A 21,916-nucleotide genomic window follows, 5' to 3' on the forward strand; every position below is an offset into this window, starting at 1 on the left:
TATATATTTAAAAAAGAAAACAATTACTTTTACAAAGTACTTTTAGAAATTAGTTCTGAACAACCTAACATTGATTAATTGTCAAATCGATCTAATTTCAAATGTAATTAATTACATTTGAATTGTTTAAATTACAATTTAAAACCAGTTTTGGTCTATTTAAAAAAACGGCTTAGCACATTTATTAAATTTAACAACCACACAAACATTACTAAAGTTTAAATTCCTTCATTTAAAGAAAAAAAAATGACATTAAATCAGGTAGGGTGTTAAGAGAAATATACTTCTTGTAAAGTAAAATCAATTTAATGTATTTTTTAAAATGAAAAGCAATTTGGTTGAGTGATCTAAATCAGCGCTACGCTACGGAAGGCAAACACGGTCTACACCATTTTTTTTTATCCCGGGAAAACCAGCAAAAAAGAAAAAAGGTAGTCTGTTCTCGACTTCCATGGAAGTTTTCTTATGTTGTTTTTTGTTTGTTTACATTTTATTCACTTTATTTTATTTTTTTTTAAATTAAAGGTAAAACTTAAAAACTGTCAGTCGATTTCCCAAAATTATATTTTCCAGAAATTTGTTCTGTTATTAAAAAAAAGGTTTTTCAAAACTTTCATTTTAACCATAACTTTAATTGAATGCAAATGAGAAAAAATTAGGCACAATTATTTATGATCCAAACATATTTTAAAGAATTCAAAAGTTGTTTAAAAAAAGAGGAAAATAAACTCATTACACAATAAAAAATGGACAAAATACCTCTAGTTTGTCATTTTTCTTAAACAGACAAGTTCACACATGTTCAGACAAAAACAAAAAAATGTGGAAACAAACAAAAATAAAAATTGACTTTTCCTTATCAAACAGTCCTTTCTACAGTTCACACACCTAGTCCCAGCTAGAGTAGTGAACGCGGCATAAAACACATTAAACAAGGAACCACATTTAACAACACTAACTAATAAACACAGCCCGTCCCACAAAATATATATAGACTTTAATATCATCATGCCATGACAATTCTCAGGATGTGTGCTAAAATGGTTGGTAAAAATCTCAACAACACTGAAATGATAAGTAATAACACCACATCAAAAAACAAAACAAAAAAAACCCAGCTGTAGTACAATATTTAGAAATATGTGTCATCTTTGTATTTATTCTACAGGTTTTATAAGTTACTGTGTACGGTTGTTCTTTGAGAGTTAAATATCCTCTAAATCTCTGCTTTACCAGTCCAACTCAAAACTCCCCCCTATGGTTGGAAAAAGTTCATCCAAGAAGTCAGTTTTTTTTCTCCCCAATTGGTATCCAAAAAAGGGGGAAGATTGGGGGGGGATATGAAGCGGGGTCTGTCTCCTGTGCTTTTCTGCGGAGACGTCAAATGAGCGCAGTTCCGTTTAGTCACTTCTCCGTCTTTCTCCTTTCGTCTTCCTGACCGAGTCGAAAGTGTCTTTGAAAAGGAAGCCAACCAGAAGGGATTCTGCCTTATATGGTCATAAAAGTAAAAGCACATGAACTGAAAGCACAAATGAGAGAATTTGGACATTTATATCAAGATGTTCTGAATGGCAAACATGGTTTCTGTTTAATCATGATCTGTAAACAGGATACAACAATTTAAGCGTGACATGAAAGCCAGGCTATGTCCAAATTCCCGACTTACTCCCTAACCTGTGAAAGATGATAGTGCGGGACTATCTACTCCCCTGGATTTTAACAATTCGGACACATATCCACTATTTTTTACTTTTTTTTTTAAAATGGAAAATATGATGTCACACATTTGCCTAAGTAAAATTCTAATAAATACAAGTATTTTGCAAAGATAACTTGGATGGTTTATAAAAATAAAAAAAAGAATGAACATACATTTTTTTTTTTCTAATTATTCAAACGTAATGCATTGTGGTCTACGTTTGCCAATCAATCAGCATCCATGCACATTAGTTTAGCAGAGACTTCTGGGATATTTCCAGGGTACTGGATACAGGAATTGTAAGTTGGGGACACCCCGAAAAATAGCGACCGCTCTTTATAGTGCACCAAGTAGTGAGGGAATTTGGACACAACCCAAGAAACTTTTGAAACATTATCCTACTGCCTCAAACTTTGACTACTTTCTTTTTTTCCCCAGCGCATTTCATGTTGAAAGAAGCAACAAGCCGAGTGAATCCATGCTAACTGCAGTAGCACTAAGGGGAACAGGTGAACGCCAAAGCGATCTAAGGTTTCTTTAGGTGTGATGCTAACTTTTTTTTTTTTTTTTAATCAACGCAGACCAGTGCCCCCACTGCAAAATGACAGTTGCCATTCAGGGCAAATTTTTTCACACTTCAATAGACTACCGTAGTTTCTGCACTATAAGACACACTTAAAAGCCTTATTTCTATTCCAAAAATGACAGTGCTTCTTATATTCTGGAATGGCTTTCATATGAGTTAATGTTAGTTATGTTTACTGATGTTTTTTAGAGGTACGCAGTGCTCTGTCAAAATGTCTTTTTTTTTTTGTACAAGTTGCAAACAAGGTTTGGTGTAAATATGCTAACGGGGCTAACGTGAAGCTGTGTCACTGTTATTTATTTTTTTAACGTGTTACTGACAAGGTTGGGAGTCAGCATAGTCACAGTAACACTTGTTTTAGTGAGTCTGTTTTTTTTAAGTGTTGCAAACACTTTGTTTGGAGTTAAAAGGTATTGTGAATACGCTAATGGGGCAAACATGTAGCTTTGTCCGACTGTTGTTTTAAATGTTACTAACCAAGTTGGGAGTTAGCATAGTCACAGAAATGTTTGTTTTAGCGGTATCAGTCTGTTTTATCTATATGTAGTGTAAACAAGGTTGAGAGTTACAGGTATTGTGCATATGGTAACACCGCTAATGCTTCTAATGTGGTTTACATGTAGCTGTTAGAATGTTTTTATACATTTTACTAAAAAAGTGGAGAGTCAGCGTAGTTGCATTAACGTTTTTTTTAGCAGTATCAGTCTTGTTTTTTTTTATGTGATGCAAAAATGGTCAAGTGTTCTACGCTAATACGGTTAACGTGTAGCATTGTCGGACTTTTTTTATGTTACTAACAAGGTTGGGAGTTAGTGTAGTCACAGTAATGTTTGTTTTAGTTGCATCAGTTGGTTTTATTTTACGTGATGCTAACAAGGTTGGGAGTTACAGGTATTGTAAATATGCTAACGCTTCAAATGTGGCTAACATGAAGTGTGTTTGTTTTTAAAGTCTGACGGACTTATCTCTGGCTCTTTTGTCCCGCTTAATGCACCTTATAGCTTACAGTTTATAGCCTAACAGTTTATATACGACTTAGGTTTGATAGACCATTTATTGATGGTGTGTTTAATAATCCGGTGCGCCTTATAGTGCAGTAATACATCAAATTAGCTGAAAATAGAATCTGGTCAATGTCAGAGAATAAAACCCCTCAGAGTATGAATTCAAGTTGCTTGTGGGAGATCTTGAAAAGAGAATTTCTCCAGGAGTTACAGGTATTGTAAATATGCCAACGAATTTCTCCAGATAGTGAACGCTCCAAACCTTCAGTTTTAATTTTAAATCACTGCATCCTTCTAACTGGTATCTCAATATGCAAAATTACAATCATTTCTTTAAGATGAAACCTGTTTCATATTACATGTAAATGGTTCACACAGAGCCAGGAGCACACACTCTACGAAAAAGCTATCCGACACCAGAGGCAATCCAGAAGGAAAAGCTTTGAGTATCAAGATTACGAAAGAGTAAGGGTTTGGTGTCAGTGTAGGGACACTTTTATTTCTTTCTCCATTAGATGAGTAAAGGTTCCAGCCAGAAAACAGAAATAGTTTTGGGGGGAAAATGGTCGTCCTGATGGCCCATTGCCACAGCGTTTCCAGAGGAGGATCCAGCTCTGTCTGAAGTTTGTCCAAAACTTCTAGTCCCATCCATACGTCAGTTCTGAGGAAGCCTCACATTAGGATCAAACTGTCTAGAAGTAAAGGTTCTGGCGGCTCTACATGGGACTGGCATCCTTTTTCAATGTCACAAAATATTTTTTTCCCCAAAAAATAGGTTTTTGCAAGGCTCCGGAATTACTGACTTCCACCTGTTGGAAGAATCCTTCAGCAGATGTAACACGCCAGGTCAGAAGAAAACAAGGTCCACCTGAGGTAAGAGTTAGGAACGAACTAAAAAAACATGTGGAACTGCAGGAAGGTGAGGAACACGTGGGGGATTAGGGTGACGTTTGTCTGAAGGAGTGACTCAGTGGGACTCCCCGTTGACTGAGCCTCCTTCTCCTCGAGGCGACGACGAACGGGAAAGCCCTCTCTCTGTGGTTTCCGAGCTGGAGCCGTTCTGGCTGTGATGATCGGCCGACGAGGCGGAACCGGAGGAAGTGGCCGAGGCGGCGGATGGCTTGGGCTTCTCCTTAAAGTCCGTTATGATGACCGTCAGGTCTCCAACCGTCACCTCCAGGTGCTGGGCGCTGCTCCTGTCAATGTTTTTTAATCTGGGCCTGACGGGAAAGAAAAGACGGAGACAGTTTGACTGGGTATTTAAAAACGACCAATAAAGAAACAAATTGGATGTTGTACCAAAAGAAGAAAAAAAGTCAAATGGAAGAAACCCTCCACCATAAATGTCATTGAAATGTTGATTGAATTGGGAAGGGAGGGACTAAACTTTTTTGGGAAAGGTACGTCTTGAAATAAGCACCAACCAAAGAAGTGTGAACATTAGAAAGAACATCAACACTGTTAATGGGTTAGCAAAACCTAGCCACGCCCACTCTGTCACTTTCACCGGTTCTCGGATGCATGGAGCAAACCAGTCAGTCAATGAGCCTATACGACTTCAGGGATGTTTTTTGGCATTTAGATGTCCATTATCTGTCCAGAGTATAAATGTCTGTCCTCCTCACTACAGCCCTTTAATGCATGAAACGTGTTGGGAATCTGTCTTCTCTTTAGTGATGTAGTATTTCAAAAATGTTCTCTTCCAAGTTTCCTGCGCTTACAATGCAAAGGGATTTTGACTTATTTCCTATTGTTGATTTGCTGGGTGGTCTGCTTGCATTAGCACTGTTGCTGAACCATACCAGGATTCACGTGCAAGTGAATCGAAGATATCGTTCTTATGCTAACTAGAGTTTTGCTCATTTGATCCACGGTTGAGGTAAGCTTTTATATCCAACAAAGAAACATACTGTTGTTGTCCAGTGGAAAAGCAATTTCTTTTTTCTCAAATTACTGAGTAAAAACAAATCTCAAACTGAGTAAAAATTGACCACATCTTGTCAATAAAAGTCTTAAACCGAAAACGAATATTTCTATTTTGTCAATAAACATCTTATCCCTTCACAAATTAAAAAGCGAACTAAATTGAAAGCTCTCAAAATGTGCGACACTCAAAAACCAAAAATGGAATAACAAAATGGTTCATTTCCTCCCCCCGATGGTCCTGAAGGAGGCGGTTGTTTACCTCATCTTCTTATTACTGTTCTTCTTGAGTGTCGGCTCTTTGTCACTCTTCTCCTTCTCGACCCTTTCCTTTTTCTCTTTTTTGGGCTGAGACGGCAACACAAACTGCTGCGTTACCTGCTGCTGGGAGACAAGTTGGGAGACGGGACGAGGCTTCCTGCATCCGACAGAAAAGAAAGCGGGGGAGGGAGGGGGGGCAGATGAATGGGAGGGAAAATCAGAGTGAACACGTGGCTTCATGCTAGCCTAGCACAGTAATCGAGAGTCAATAATCGCTGCCAGTGCTGGTTAGGGTGGTGGTGCTGAAGTGTGCTTAACACCGGCTGAAAAAAGGGAACACGTAGCTAAAATGAGATATCGAACATTTGATACTAAGCTCTGTGCAGACGAATTCAAAAATACACTTGGATTTCCAAAGATCTGTTTCTTTCTAAGACATCTTACTGGAAGGATAAACCAAGGGGGTTGTAACTTTTTTTGAAGGGTATTTAACCATGTTCCTCTCTGATGACAAGTATAGGAAATTGGATTTTATCCAAGTTGACAGATACCAAATGATGCTCCTGTGGTTTCCATGGCAATCAGCTTGATTTTTTTTATTGCAAACCTGTCCACAACAGCTGGTACTGAAAAATTAACTTCCAGCTCAGAGGAATGGTGAAAAGATGATTAGGTGGTAGATTATTGCATCTAGGAAAGCATCACAGTGTAAGAAAAAAGTCTTTGAGTTGTAAATGTCTAAAAGAAAAGAGAGGAGGTTAATGGAGCGTAACCCTAAACCTAATTTTTTATCACTTTTTACCATCATCATGACACGTGTGGGCATTTATTTACAAATCAGTATAATCTGACACAGATATTTACTCTTCTTATGTAGGCTGTTCCTTTATCTAAACCATACAGACCAATGAAACACACCAGTTTGAGTCTTATAGAAGAATTAGTTCACTGCTTTACTTTGTTTCAAACCTAAAGACCCCGCCCACCCACATTACGGACTGTTCACACGTTCGCCCTCAGGCCAGACATATACAAGTGTGAAATGCAAAACAAGACTCAAAAGCTCTTCTTTTCCCAGTTGACAAGATTCCTATTCATGCAATTACTTCACTACACTACAGACTACGGTACTTCAGTGTCTTTGCCTCGCAAAATCATTAACCAAGTTACTGTTGACTTTATGCATTTCTGCTTTGATTCTATTTTGCATTTTAACTTATTGCATTTCTTACTTTTATTTTTTTTGTATATGTCAGTATGGTGTAGACTACAAAGTAAGAATTTCATCGCACGGAGAACTTTTCTTCCCGGTTGCTCATTGTGACAATAAACACTTTGAATCTTACAAACTTGGTGCAAATTTATGACACTAATTATTTTAGACAACTTTAATTCGACTACCGTAAAGCTTCAACTGTTTACACAAATAATGTAATTCCAGCAGATTTGGAAGCGGAGAAGAGTGCCTTTGCGCCTTTACATGACGCTACATTCACAGCAAATGTGTTGCGTTCAAGAACATGCTACACAGTGTTTCATGAATGCGCATACAGCCTGTGGTATTCACAACGGACAATCACGCCGACAGAAGGGAGGGAAATCTGCTTCTTTAGTTTTTCTACGGTTTACAAGCTCTTGTCTTCCTAGAGTTGGAAGAAGTTTTGTGCGAAATGTCGTTTCAAAGCTCTATTCCGATGTATGAAACACTTTGAGTCATATAATATAAACTACGATTATTAATTTCCCCTTAATGATCACTTTTCTTGGCACTTCCTTGTTTTAAAAGGGACGCTACCCATAAGTCACTACCAAATCCGACTCCATAATTGGTCAAAGTTTTGCTGTTTGACGTTCACATGGTTGAACTTTCAGCGTGCGTTCAGTGAACACCCATTTTTTTTCGTAGAGTCCGAGAACAGACTTAAATACTTGCATAGTGACGCGTGGATTCAAGGGTTTCAAACCCAGAAGCCCGAAACGAGAGTTTCAAGGGCATTTATTGGCTTTTCATTGAATGTGGCCGCTTGCAGCAGCCGGGGTGAACATATCTGAATGCTTTACGTTAGTAACGTCTTGGATAACAGTGCAAAGCAGAAACGAAAAGCTAGTTTTCTTTGCGTCAGGATAGGCCGAGTCCTGTTGATCTCACGAACGGTCGAAGTGTTATGGTAGGTCAAAGAACGTGTGATTTATAGGCGTCACCGTCGACATCCCCGGTGTTAAAGGGTTAAGAAGGTAGTAAACACGTGACTGAGAGGAACGACTTCCGTCAAGAGTGAGTCACGGACAAATGTGGAATCCAGTGGTTTTAAATAATAAAACTTTTTTTTAGAAATAAGTAAATAAAACAGAAAAAAATGCAACTTGAGCCTTTTTTGCTCTGCGGCCTAGTACTGTGACCCATATAACGGTACCGATCTGCGGGCAGGGGACTACCAAGTGTCTGATATGAAGACTGAGACCCACTAATAAAACTGAGTCATCAGTAAAATAGAACCAAACTACAAACTGTTGTTTTCTTTCTACAGAAGCATAGTTTTTTTGTTATTTTGACAATAAATACAAAGATACATTTTTTTTATGTTGAACAATTGCAATTTATTTACAAGTTCCTTCTTATGTGAATAATATATCTATAATGTAGAATTTAGCACATCTTCTGCTGAGAACGACTCCTGAAGTTGAAGAACTGAAGGTGAAAGAGGCAAAGCAGCAACTCCCAACAGACCTGCTTCTGTTCACTCAATCAGCTGCTGTTTATCTCCCCACTTCACTCCAGCGACCCATTGAGGTCATGAGTGTCTTTTTTAATTCCACAATACCTTCTGCATGTAACGTTTCCTAAAGGGATTCAAGTCTTTCCCCTTATATGCACCACTTCGTTCTCACCAACCTGCTTTCTGCTGGGATGACTCCACACCTTTTTCCAGATTCTAATTCTAAAACTTGAAATGTGAGCACAACTGACTTGGGAACTGTGGGAATAAAATGGTGCAGACGAATTTTCTTGTTTTTTATTTCAACAAGGAACTCTGGGTGACCCCTTCCTCAATACATCTCACCTACGTCTAGCTTTGTGGCACCCGTTGACCTTTCACAACACAACGCGTGTTCCAAGAGGTCAAACTTTACACAATCAGCACGTTTGGCTTCACAAACTTTATTTCTTTCCCCTTGGTGATGTGTTGTGTTTGGATTTTTTTTCTTCCCCGTGCAATGCAAAATGCATTAGCTAGACTGACATTGATTTTTTTTTTCCCCCCACCCGTTTTTCTGAAATGGCTCCAGCCCCTCCTGTGACCCTGAACAGGATGGGATAGAAAACAGATGGATGGAGGGATCATTTGAGGCTATCTTGGCTTGTGACAATTCACAATAGACACATATTTATTTAAACAATCCAAGAAAATAAACCCTGCATTTCTTTTATATTTCATGTTTATTTTACTCTAAAAAAGCTTGAAATGCGGCGTTTGTCCTGACCGAGCAGCTGGAACAGTGTTTGGTGCACATGAAATATTTAGAAGTCGTGATGTTTGAGCCGATCAGTGTGTGAAACGCCGCCTCAGGACAACTGATGGTCTGCAAATATGCATCAGAAGATGAGGGTTTGAACAAATCTGGTTTTGTTTGTCTAGGATTATTGTAAAATGGGATATTTTACACCCCGATGAACGCCAAATGTGTTCGTTTGGGTGTCTATGTGAGGTCATATTTTTCTATTTTTATTATCAGCAGATTATACGCTGCTCCAAGGAGCTCCTCCAACCTCCATGATGGATGTCTCTCCTCCTGCCTGTACATGCTGCCGCGCTATGCGAGCGTCGCACACAGACAGATGGCTCTCTCCGCGTCCCGCGGCTTATGACACCTTCCGCTGTCCGCCGGCCACACTGGGCTCCATTCTCCTCTCGCACGCGCTCTGTAGACACACGCCGTGCGGAGTGTCATGCATCAGTGTCACCGCAGTAATTACATGCTTATTGCGTCGCCGCGATCTTGAGCCACGCGGACGTGATAACAGCCGGCATTCGTTTGTGTGCTTTCCGTCCTGTACACAATGTGAGGCTTATTCCATCCAGGAGGGGATTCTTCAGAAAAACACGCCGACACATGGACGCTGTGTTATTAATAACCTGCTTGATGAGTGTGCTACCTGTCAATAAACCGACATTATGTCTGTCAGTCACTCTACTGCTACCACAGCTACTGTTAAAGTTTTCATACATGATGTCATATTAGTCTGACCCGTTCAGACCATCAGAATTGATTAAAAAAAACTCCCAAATTATCCGAACAAAGAAATGTCCCCTTTATGGATTTACTAACATATTTTGTCTTTACCGCTCTTCTATGATCGCCAAAGGAATGCCGAAAAGTTTCACATCTTTATTGGTTTTTGCTGATTGGTCACTATATCTACTTTTGATTTTTTCTGTCCCAATACCCCTTATATAATGGTTCGGGTCAAAACTGACCCGTTTAAACACTTGAAAATGGGTCTAGAACTACGTTAATTGTGAAAACGGTCACAGTGGTCAAAATAATGCTAAAGGGTTAAAGGCAATCAGACATAGTAGTGTTGGACAAAGAACAAAGGACGTAGTGACTGTGGCAATACATGGTGATGGCAACATCACGAAGAAGGAACATGAGAAACTGGACACATACCAGGGACTCGGGGAAGAACTAGAGAAAGCATGGAGGGTGAAGATGACAATGGTCTCTGTGGTGATTAGAGCCCTTAAGGTATTAACCCCCAAACTGGAGAAGTAGCTACAGCAGATCACTGGAAAAAAAAGGACCCTAAAGCTCCCGGGCTTCTGGTAGACGACCCAAGCTTGGGTTAGAAACCAACCGTGGAGGGTGAGAAGAGATTTTTACATTATAACAATATCTATAAACACAATTATCTGAAAGAATATTTAAAAAAAAAGATTAATAAGCTAGATTTTTTTATCCTCTTAGCTTCTCATCTCAGTCTGATCAACTACAGATTTCACCACATAACCTGGTTCTTTGTTTTTATTGATCTTTTAGTGATTTGCTCATCTTTGATTTATACTTTAGGCTGTTATTATTCTTTTACATAAAGTTTATATGTGTTCCTCAAATTCCATCAAGATTCTAAGTAATACATTTGCATGCACACTGTAAAGAACTGCAGCAGGGTTCACTTGCAAGTGAACCAAGGCCTTCCTTTCCTAGCAGTTTGCTCCGGCACGAGAAGGGCTTTTATGCTGGTTAAAAAGAGGAGACAAAATGTGCAGATTATAGAAAAACTGCCTCAGAAACTGTGAGATATTTAATGCCAGGAGTCTAAGACTCCCTGAAGAGAAACAAAAAATGAAATCTAGCCTTATTTTTTTAGTGTGATAAAGATCTGACTGTCATCTTATTTATTACGCAATCAGATTACTTAAGCTTAACCCATCAACAGCAGAGCTTTAGCTTCAGTGTTGACATTCCTTCGACTCTTTAATCATTTTAAGCAATTAACATAATTCCAGCAGATTCTGAAGTGGAGAAAAACCGCCTCGCGCTGATTTGTCCCACTTTACAGTAGTAGTGAGGTGTTTACACAGTCAACATGAAGAGAAGTCCATATGGAAATCGGCTTTTCTGCGCATCACACATGACGTAAACCATAGAAGTGTTACGGTGGGTGAAAAAGCGCACGTTTTTAGGCATCATCACTGCTGTTAAAGAGTTAAACCAAATGTCTTATGTCGGATAATAGCAGATATGAAAAAAACGATTAAAAAAATTTATATTTTTCATTGAAAATCTGATCATTTCCACCAATTATAACCATTTATTACTTACTTGAAAACAAAAAAATATAGAAAATAGATAGTACATAAAATGTGTAGCCATGTTTAACAAGATCAAACCAGTTATTAAAAAAGAACATCTCCGATTTGTTTACTTCTTTTTACACATTTTTGATAGTAAAATCGCAGAATCCATAAGCAAAGCCCTCCATTCGGTTATTCAGACCCAAAAACCAAACAAACAAGTCCATAGCTCTGAATGGTTTAGGATAAAAATAAAAAAGGTGCCTCTACGTTAAAATAATTTGCATTCAAACAGAACAGATGCAGATGTGTTGAATCCAGGACAGACTTGTCTCTGCAGCTCTCCCTGACTCACAACCTCCTGTGGGCAGATTCCTATCTTTCCTTCATCTATATTACATCTGTGATTGAAACTGGCAAAGACCGAATTCATAAAGTTCATGTTAGAAATCCGACTAATATACGCAGGTTTGAACTCCACATGAAATCGAGGCTTTTCCTGTGATTTCATTAGTTTTTTAGGTGACCTGCCTAAAGAGTTTGATTTAAAAATTGAAAGAAGAAGGGGGATTTGCAGCTTTTATAGACATCTAATTCTTTAGGGGTTTTCTGCAAAACCTGATTCATTAAGTTCTTTCTTTTCAAATATTTCAGCAAGATTTCATAGAAAAAAAACATTTTTTAAACTTAAATCAACTTTTTTAATTTGTTTGAGGCAAAACTCATGAAATCTTAGATTTTTCTTTTCAAAATAAAGCAGCAAAAAGAAACAGTTTGCAATTAGTAGTTTCTCTTAATTTCTCGAGCTTTTTTAAAAAGATGAATTAGTTTTACGATATTTTGCATTCTGGTTAACCGGCAGTGGAATAGCTTTTGGTGTGTGGGCTGCACAACGTGTTGCAAAGCTTAAAAATAAAAGAACAAAATGTCATGAGTCAAATGCCGACTTGTTACCATTAAAAAACGGATTGTGCTTGTCTGGACGAAGATGGAAAAACATTCATCAAACCTGTCAGAAAGATGCCCACAGAGACGTTTAAATCGAAGTGGAGGAGAAGCAAATGCTGAGAAAAGAGCGGTAAGGACAGAGAAAAATTAAAAATGAGGGGTTGGAATGTATGGAAGCATATTCGATTCACTAAAATTTTTTATTTTTTGTGTTTTTCCGTGCCATTTTTTTTTTCGTGTTTGTCGACCTCATTTTTTTACAGTGCGTTTTGTGTTCATTTTTCTTATTTTGTTTTCCGTGTTTGAGCTATTTTTTTGTTTAATTTTTAAAAAATTGTTTTTCGTGTTTGTTTTTTTGAGCCAAATTAAAAAAAAATGTGTTTGTGATAATTATATCATTGTTTTTCAAGATACATATTTATATCATTTCCGTGCCAGTTTTACATTGTTTACTTCGTGGTAATTTTTTTCATTTCAAACTAAATTTTTATAGTTTTTTTCGTGTTCGTGCCATTTCTTCTTTTTTTTTAACTGCGCACTTTGCGCTAATTTTTTTTATGAGTTACTAAAACTTGACTTTGTTTGTCTGAGGTGTTTTCCTATACTTACTAGATGGTCTCTGACTCTTTTAAAAGCAACATCAAGGTAAACATCAAAGCTTAGAACGGGCGGATCCTATTTATCAAAAATCTCCGGCTGTTACTTATTTTCTGCATCACCGCAAACAAAAATAAACAGTTCATACTAGTAACTTATAGCTGGTGTCACGTTCAAACCGGCATCAGCGACGCACGTTCAAGCAACCATTTTCAAAGACAAGTCGATGTAAACGTGTTTGTAGTTCTTAAAAAAATTCGCACAAAACCCACTTTTTTGGTTTGTTGTTGTTGAATGCAATATGCTTTAAAGGAACACAAAGAGAAAACAAGTAGGACCTGCACAGACGCTCTGTGAAATGCTGCCGAACAGGCTCCTCCAGCCCGGCGTGTCACTGGTGGCTCTGGCTTGTCAGGTCGTTTCAGCCAAGTGTTGCTGGTGGAGCAGACACCAGAGAAGGTCGCACACGGCTCGGCTACACCCTGCAGTGTTTGGCTAAGGAGGCTGTTGGGGGGGGGTGCTGTCAGCGGCCAAACGCTTTACGCATCAAACGGAAAACAAATCTCAAACCAGCTTTTTGTGTTCTTAATCCTGACAGGCCATTATGGATAAAAGCTTATGCTCTGAAAGTTTCAACTTTGCACCTCCTTTATTAAACGGCCTCCTTAAATAGCGGCTGTTAAACATCCATTTGCACAGGCAGCTTCTGACTTTTTTTTCCCTCCTGGGGAAAACTCGAAATGACATTTTATGTGCCCAAAGCTACTTAAAAGGGATATTTGATTAAAAACGGGTTAGCAATCAATGTTGTGTGTGAAGAAAAGGAGGCGCGGGGATGGGTGGAGTGCAGCTCCGACATTTTCTTCATTCTCAAAAGGGAACAGCTCGTCGCTCATCAGTTCCTGCCTAGTTGAACCGTTATTCGTTCACGCCATTTCTATAGACGAGCATGACTGTATACGGGAACTGGACTGAGTGAGTTTGACGATTTCTATAGAAAATTGCTTATTTCTGGTTCCAAAGTCAATTCAGCCCCCAAGTTTTCAGAATACAGATGTCGCCATGATGGAACCAGTAATTCTCATTAAGCAATGACTGGTCCAAGTTGGTCTGAGTCATCATTTCTCTGGCAACCACTCTGGCTTGACTGTATGTAATAACTGGACAGAGTGAGTGCGACGTCACCCATAGAAAATGACTTGCTACCGGTTCCAACGACGTATTGAGGTCAATTCTTTTTGCGATACGGACGTCCCCATATTGGAACCGGACATCTTCAGCAAGCAGTAATTGGTCCAAGTTGGTCTGAGTCAACGTTTCTATGGCTACCAATCAGGAAGAAGCTTGTTGGAAGGCCACACCCCTACCACCTTAAGGTGGGCTCAGAAAGATCTGTAAAACATTTCAAACGTGCGACCACCTGCATCCATTGAGGCATCTGATTGCACAGTTTATAACTTAAATAACAACAAAAATATGAAAGGATTAGGATTAGCAAGAACGTGTTAAACAAAAAGGTATCACAGCGAGAATAGTTATTCGGATGAATAGAATGACTGAGTAACAGTCGTTTATTTCTCTATTGAAATCTATGGGATTTTGGGTTCTTGGAACCCGAGGTGGAGAGTGGTAACTCAGTCCAGTTCTCTTATACAGTCACCCCCCCCCCCCCCCCCACACACACACACACACACATCTAATTTTGTCCGGAAGAACGTCCAGCAGCTTTCATCTGATCTCATCCTCCACATACCACCTTCATAAAACATTCATCAAAATTATCCGAACACCTCTGCACTTCAAGGCCTTCCTCTAGACGGTTTTAAACATCCAGATCTTTGGTCTTTGCTGGATTGTAGCTGCTGACACTAGGCTAAAAGCGTTGGTTGTGCTCTTTAGAGGTCTCTGTGGCTTTAGATTTTCCCCCTTTAATGCTTTAGTCTCAAGATCGAAGCCTCAAGGCTTCAAATTGGTGGAAACAACATTAGAACGAAAAGTTTTCACTGAATCATTACTCGTCTGTTTGACTCAAGAAAGGTTGCTCTCCATTTTCTCTGTTTTGTGTAACCGCTGGAGTCTCCACACCTCCTGTCAGACACCAATTCATCACTTCTTCACAGCTGCTCAGTCATGCTGATTTGGTAACCTGTGTCCTTTGACGGGGTTGGTCGAGCCTCGCGTTTGCTTGCTTTTTTTTTTTCCCTTCTTCCCCCTGCATTGCCCTTGAGAGCCTTTTGGTTTTGCTGGCAGAAAGAAACCCACTTGTCTAACAGCTGTGACCACCTGTGCAGCCATCTTTGCTGCAGTGCAAGGCCACGTTTGGCATGTGTATCCATGTGTGTCATCCCGCTGGAGCACAGCCACACTCCCAACACTTTTGCAGCAGTGCAGTTGCAGAAACCTCAAACAGCACCTTCTTGGCATTCCTTTCTTTTTATTTCCTTTCATTAAAAATTCAGCTTCATTAGGAGGACTGTTCTGGCTTTGGCCAACTTTCCAGAAACGCTCGTGAGATGAAGTCTGTTTGCAGTCACGTTGAAAATGAGCATGATGAGTGCATCTGGATGCGTGTGTCTCTTGATGACAGCCGGCTGATTAAGCTGTTGAATAGTAATGAGCTAAGCCTGTCTGTCTGGCAGCTGCTCGGACAACCTCTTTTATACAAGCAGCCCTCCCACACAAAGCAATAAACAAAACCCTTAAAACAAAAACAAAAAAACAAGTGAGCCCACAAGAGCCATCCAATGATTTCTGTTTATGCCTAATCGTTCGGAAAGTTGTGCCGTTTGCAGACGATGACTGGTGATGCATTAAGGAGGCGGATCATGAGAGCTTGTGTATCTTTGTTGTGTTTTCATGGTGATGGGTTACATATGCAGCTACACACACACACAGGGCATTTGACGCACGTTAAGCCCATGGTGTTCACACTGGACAGGGAGGGGATTCTTCTCATTTTTTTCTTTTTCTTCTGTTTATTAGCGCCAACTACCGTCGAAGCCTTTGCCTTTGTCTTTCACAGCTCTTTTCTGACATATGAAAGACTTGGTGTTGTATAATTGCGCCCGAAGAGACACCGATCGGAATTGATCATTTCTCCTTCATGATTCATTTTCCAACGACTGGCGCTTGGCAACTCGCTACCAAATCCCTGATTAGTCCATTTCAACCATGCATAACTGGTAACGGGGGCTCAATGGCCATGTGTTTGATGTGAAAAGCCCGAAAACCGTCGTAAAAACTTGCTTAGCGAGAGTTTTGAACACGGAAGCCCCAAACATGCATTTTCGTGCGTTTACGTAGACTTTTCATTAGTAGTGGCCGTTTGAACGTAGCTTTAGGGATGTAACATCCACTTTCCCCACGATTCGGTTCAAACTTCGATTTTTGGGTCACGGTTTTGGTTCAATGTACGCTTTGTGTATTACAAAATAACAACAAAACACAAAAAATTCGGGGACATCACTGTTTTTTTAAATTTGCTAATAAGCAAGGAACAAAAAAGAAAAAGTGTACAGTTGGCTGATTGTAAGCCTAGCGTGATGCTATAAAACAATAAATTCTTCATAAATTAAGCCCACTTTCAACCACTGACTGTATATGAAAACTGGACTGAGAGACCAAACTCGCATTCCAAACAGGAAGTACCCACTAGCAACAAAAAGTCAAAATCCCATAGACGTCTATTGAGAAATAAACAGCTACGACTCCGTTATTGTATTTGTCGGAATAACCGTTCTTCTTCTGCTACCTTTTTTAACACGTTCTTGATAACCCGATATCTTTTCCTTTCACGTGTTATTCAAGTTATAAGCTAGCCAATCAGATGCCTCAATAAGAGTAGGTGGTCTCACGTCGAACGTTTGAAAAATTTTGATTGGCATATCCACCACGATGGGTGTGGCTTTCCAACAAGCTCCCTCCTGATTGGCGAGAGTGGTTCCCATAGAAATGTCTACTTGGACCATTCTGACACGGCGATGTCAGTATCGCGAGAAATGGCGACTGAATTGACTCAGTTCGGCTTTTCCTGTGGGTGACATCACACTCACTCGGTCCAGTTCTCATTTACAGTCAATGCTTTAGTCGTAAACATAGCAGTAAGGATACACTTTTCCCACGCTTCTGTTTCTGATCGACGTGCCACTTCCTCTTTTGATTTCACCGGGGAAGCATCACAAGCGGGAGTGAAGGTTATACCAAGTGGACACTTTTCCTCCTGCTGTTTATTTGTGAGCGAGGTCATGTGCACCGTTCAGAGAGACATCCATATTCCCGCCTGACTTCCAAATATCTCCAGGGCAACAAAACCAGTGTGTGCACATGGAGACTAACGTGTCTGGAGAAGAAATCAGTCAACTGCGTGCTTTTATTTTCTTAATCTTATGTACAAATGGTATAAACAGTGCCCTGTTTCAATCAGATCTTTACATATACATTATTTTTTTTTAATTTATTTCTTCTATCAGGGACCTCCCACCCCCTCGTTGAGGCCCACTATTATCAAACACATAAAGGTATGGTTGATCGGTCGCCTTACCTTGTTGATGTTCCCTTTCTGACATCACACATCATGCACTTAAAAGCCTCCGCTGTGTTCTTGTATGTGCACACGCTGCAGTCCCAAAACCCCTCGTCGGAGGAAGGCTTCAGTTGACGCTTCGGCCTTTTTTATAAGACAATAAATAAAAAGGAAACGTTAAAAAAATAAATTACTGGAAGCAAAAACATGTGAAAAGGAAGAGCGACGTCACGTCGGCTTTTATCCTGAAAGGATTTCGACGTTTGAAATAAAAACACATCTATACATATTGCGGGGTTTTAAGGAGAGTGCTGGATCTGACACTGATGAGGTTTTAAGGCGCTCAAACACAAGCGGCGAGGGAGAGGGAGAGACCTTAATGAAAAAAGAAAAACGCATTTTTTTCTCTTCTTCACCCCCCTCCCCGAACAACCGCCAATGTCCGCTCCCCCCTCCACCACCCCCAAGCACGAATTTTTCGGACGCAGGAAGGCGGTAGTTACCTTGTGGGGCTCCTCTTGTCGCCCATGCCAGAGCAGGGTTTATCGGGAGAAGCTGAGACAAGCAGGAGTCCAGTTTTTGTCTATTATTTCAGGGAAGAAGCGATGCGCCGCTCCGCGCCGCTCGGCTTCCAGCTGTCGTGGAAACTCCGCTTGGGAAACAGACACGTGACTCGGTTGGGCCAATCACCGGTCGGGTTACTTCCCGAGGACATTCCTCTTCTTGAATCATTGCGGCGTTCACGTACTCGTGGTAAAAATCCAACCTTTGTGTTTTTGTGTTTGGCAGCTGTTCAAAGTACTCCTTTTTCTTTTTGTGGCAACTTATAACGCACGGATTCTCATTCATATATCCGTATGGTGTAAAAATAAGAAAACAATGCTACAATTTCAGGTAATTTATTGATATGAGAAGCCTTCGACACAACACACCATAAATATTCTGAGCTGCACACAACAACCACGTTTTTGTCCGCCATACCATGTCAAATTGGCTTTTCCCCTCACAAATGGGCTTTAAAGACCCGCTACGATGAAAAGGCTGTTTTTAATATTTATGTGGAATTGGTTGTAGGAAATATATCAAGGAAATTAAACCAGATTATTTCTTTATTCAAATAATTGTGAATAAGGAGCGGACGAAAAATAGTATTTGTGACATTAAAAAAAAAAGGCTGGGCGGGGCAACAAGCTCCCTGCTCCGCTCCATTCCACTATATTCACTTTTAGTATACTAGATCCATGCACACCTTTGTTTTCCTTGTCCGAGCTGGAATCCGGCTTGAAACTTCTACTTTCCCGGTGTGTACGGGCCTTTAGGCTGGGGTTGTAAGAGAGGCTGTAAACTAGCGGGAAAGCATGTTAACAGATAGATGATGGGAAGTGGGGGCAGAATTCGAATAAACTCCTGCCGCCCTGCAGAAACTATGTCCTAGAAAAGCACATAGGTTTTGGAATTTTGGCTAAAAGTTGCTTAGTTGAAAAAAAAAAACCCTCAAACAATGCTCGGAGTGAGACTTTAAAAATGTAGCACCATAAATGAGGAACAAAAACATAAATAAAAAATAAGGAATTTATTTCCTTTCGTCTTCCTGTTAACAACTTTTCAGCGATCTAATCTGGCAATCTAGGTGATAATAATTATTGCTCTTTAAACCACAAATAATTTACAATTATGAAATGAATTTTTAGTTTACTTTATCTTTTAAAACCAACATAAAAACTACAAACCTCAAAATTTGTCTAAAATATATGTTGTGAATCTTGTAGTTTTATGCAGGTTTTAAGCTTTTAAACTGTACATTTAAAGGAATTTAGATTTATTTCCTATTATATTGTTGTTTTTCCAAGAAATCAAGAAGCTCAGTCATTCAGATTTTACAGTTAAAACTGCATAAAAATGGCAATGACTTTATTCAAAGAAGCAAACTATACACTCTGTCTTCATAAAACATCAAATAACTTTCCTCAATCAAAAACCTTCAAACTATAACATCTACAATATGTTTATGTAAAAAAAAAATTGACATCATTCTATACAGGAAAAAAAACAACATTTGCGTTTTAGTCACAGAGCTCCTCCTCTTCATCACTAAAGTATGCACTCTTTTTGATGCGCGGTTTCTTCGCGTCAGAGGAAGTTGAAGCACGAACGCTGTCCTCTTCTGCTTGTCTCTTCTGTTTTCTCTCTTCTTCCTCAATATAGGCTTGCTGGAGAAGAAAAGAAAAAAGTTAAATAGTTAAGATTTCCCACAAACAAACAGACAAACAAAAAGGGACAAAATAAAATAGACATTGGAAACTGGAAAGAAATAATAATCACATTTAATTTGAAAACAGTTTTAAATACAACCTAAAGGTGATGTTATAAATTTGAAAAATAAAATTGTAAATGAAAAAAAAAAATCAGATTTCTGTATTGATGATACAGGCCCTTTAACCACGGAAGAAAATCCAGACCAGTAAATTACTGAACTCTTTGCTTTCAAAAGAGGTTACCACGGATACAAACCAAGACGAAGATAACATCATTAAATCTCCATAAAGTTTAGAGAACTTAAGAACTAAATTTGCCACTTTGTAGTCAAAAGTACAACCTGGCTGCTCCTCACTCATTTCCCTTAGATACATAAAAACCTTCCAATTGAAATATCTTCCATGAAATGAAAACTTTAAATAAAATTAATATTCTATAATAGAGACTTAAACAAACCAAATGTGCCTGATTTGAACTTCTGTTTTCAAATACATTTCCTTTAAAAAGCATTAGTCTTGGAGTTCCTCAGGGATCTATACTTACACTCTTATCTTTTTGAGTGCTTTCGCAGTATAAAAGACACAACATTTGTCAATCAAAATGTAAAAACGAGTGTGCTCACACATACCTGAAAAGCTATAGCTTGACTTAAACTTTCCAAGGCTGGATCTTCTCCCTCTTCTTCACTTTCTTCATCTTCTTCACTAAACCAAAAATAGCCTTGAACGTTGAGTCACCCCATTGTTAAAACGAAAACCATTTCTGGGTTGGCTAAAAATACTCACAGGTGTTCAGGTTTTTGAGCCTTTTTCTTCTTTTTCTTTTCCTTTTTCTTTGGGGGCTCCCTTTCTCCGAGAATGTTTTTTGGACACGCGTAGCTCAAATGTCCCACATCCTGGCAGATTGCATAAAAGGAAATACAAATCTATTGTAAAAGCTTTCCCAGTGGTCTTTTAACTAAGATTATGCTGTTTTCAGCCAAAACTAAGAAAAACCTGAATCGTTTTCCAAGACATAGTTTCTGCAGAGTGGCAGTAATTCATTAGAATTTTGCCTCTGGGTTGTGGGCAGGACTGTTAGCTTGGGTGAAGCCCATCCAAACTTCCCATCATCCGTCGTTTGTCACAAATACATCTTTTTTTAAACTGCTTTTTTTTTTGTCTGCTCCCGATTCACAATAATTTGGATAAAGAAATACTCAGAAATGCAAATTTTAAGTTTAAATTTCTTAATCTACGACTTCAATCATCACAAAAAGGTCAAAAAACATGTTAAAAACACCAAAAACAACGTTTTCATAGAGGGAGGCTTCAAGTCACAGATGCACTGACCCCACATTCGTAACATTTGGACTTGTCTGTGTAGTTTCGTCGTCGGATAAACTCAGTTGCCCGGCCGTTGTCGATGGCAATGCTTGCTTTAATCATTCTGCCAAACAACTAGAAAACAAAAGAAGCGAACAACATCCATTTGAGGAGGTGAAACTGCACATTTCTGTGTTATGATACCCTGTAATGTACCATCTTACTTGTTTGTTGTTGATTGCCCTTGCACAATTGTGCGCAGATTCTCTATCAAGGAAAAGCACAAATGCAACGCCTTTGCTTTGACGAGTGTCTTTATCTTTCACAATAGTAACCCTGAGGAGAAGAGAAAAAACATTAAATCCTTTTTAAATCCTGTTTTTTTATTCTATTTTGTATTTAGCGATTTATTTTCCATTTAGCAAATAAATAATGTAACAAAACAGTAAAAAATATACTTACTTCACAACTTTTCCATACTTGGTAAATAGCTTAAATAACAGGAAAGTGTTTCAGTATTACAGTAACTAGGAGAATATTTGGTCAAATGTACCTATTTGCAGTAAGTTTAGCAAAAAAGCAAAAAACTACATTCATGGAGACACATCTGGCTAAAACTGTGGATGGAAGTCCTATTATTATTACCTTGTGCAGATCATTGTTGGTCAGAGAGAATGGCAGGTTTGACACATACACTGTGCTTTTGCTTGGTGCTAAACCGCCGCTCATACTTGCTACAAATAGCACTCTAGAAGAAAATAAAAGTACATTAAATATACTAAAACAAACATAAACACAGCGCACCGTCTCTCAGTTGAAGCAAATACGGTCACTTCGAAGAAACAAAATGTAGGTTCAGACAAAAAAACATTTCATAAATCAATTACCAAACACGAAATTTTGATTTAGATCATCAAATTATCCGACGTTGTGTGTATTAATAGCAAAAACATAAAAATAAATAAAATCCAAAGCGCAGCAACAAACGATCTTCCTGTGCGTCGCAGATTGATGACGC

The 21,916-nt window shown here is 39.0% G+C and overlaps 2 protein-coding genes across 2 annotated transcripts; both read right to left on the reverse strand.

Moving 5' to 3' along the window:
* Positions 1-611: 611 nt before the first annotated feature.
* On the reverse strand, positions 612-18,718 carry LOC101157658 (YY1-associated factor 2-like). Its single transcript, XM_004083007.4, has 4 exons — positions 17,842-18,718; positions 17,357-17,482; positions 5,475-5,630; positions 612-4,509 (listed from the first exon to the last, which is right to left on the reverse strand). Exons 1-4 carry the CDS (start codon positions 17,865-17,867, stop codon positions 4,257-4,259), a joined length of 561 nt encoding a protein of 186 aa, XP_004083055.1. The 5' UTR covers positions 17,868-18,718; the 3' UTR covers positions 612-4,256.
* Positions 18,719-19,213: 495 nt separating this feature from the next.
* On the reverse strand, positions 19,214-21,914 carry zcrb1 (zinc finger CCHC-type and RNA binding motif containing 1). The gene is made up of 8 exons (XM_011491042.2): positions 21,786-21,914; positions 21,544-21,646; positions 21,361-21,389; positions 21,123-21,234; positions 20,926-21,033; positions 20,380-20,489; positions 20,223-20,298; positions 19,214-19,548 (listed from the first exon to the last, which is right to left on the reverse strand). The coding sequence occupies exons 2-8, from the start codon at positions 21,625-21,627 to the stop codon at positions 19,402-19,404; spliced, it is 666 nt and encodes a 221-aa protein (XP_011489344.1). The 5' UTR covers positions 21,628-21,646; positions 21,786-21,914; the 3' UTR covers positions 19,214-19,401.
* Between the last annotated feature and the right edge of the window lie 2 nt (positions 21,915-21,916).

The sequence above is a fragment of the Oryzias latipes genome, chromosome 23 (assembly GCF_002234675.1).
Source record: "Oryzias latipes chromosome 23, ASM223467v1".
Classification (NCBI taxonomy): domain Eukaryota; kingdom Metazoa; phylum Chordata; class Actinopteri; order Beloniformes; family Adrianichthyidae; genus Oryzias; species Oryzias latipes.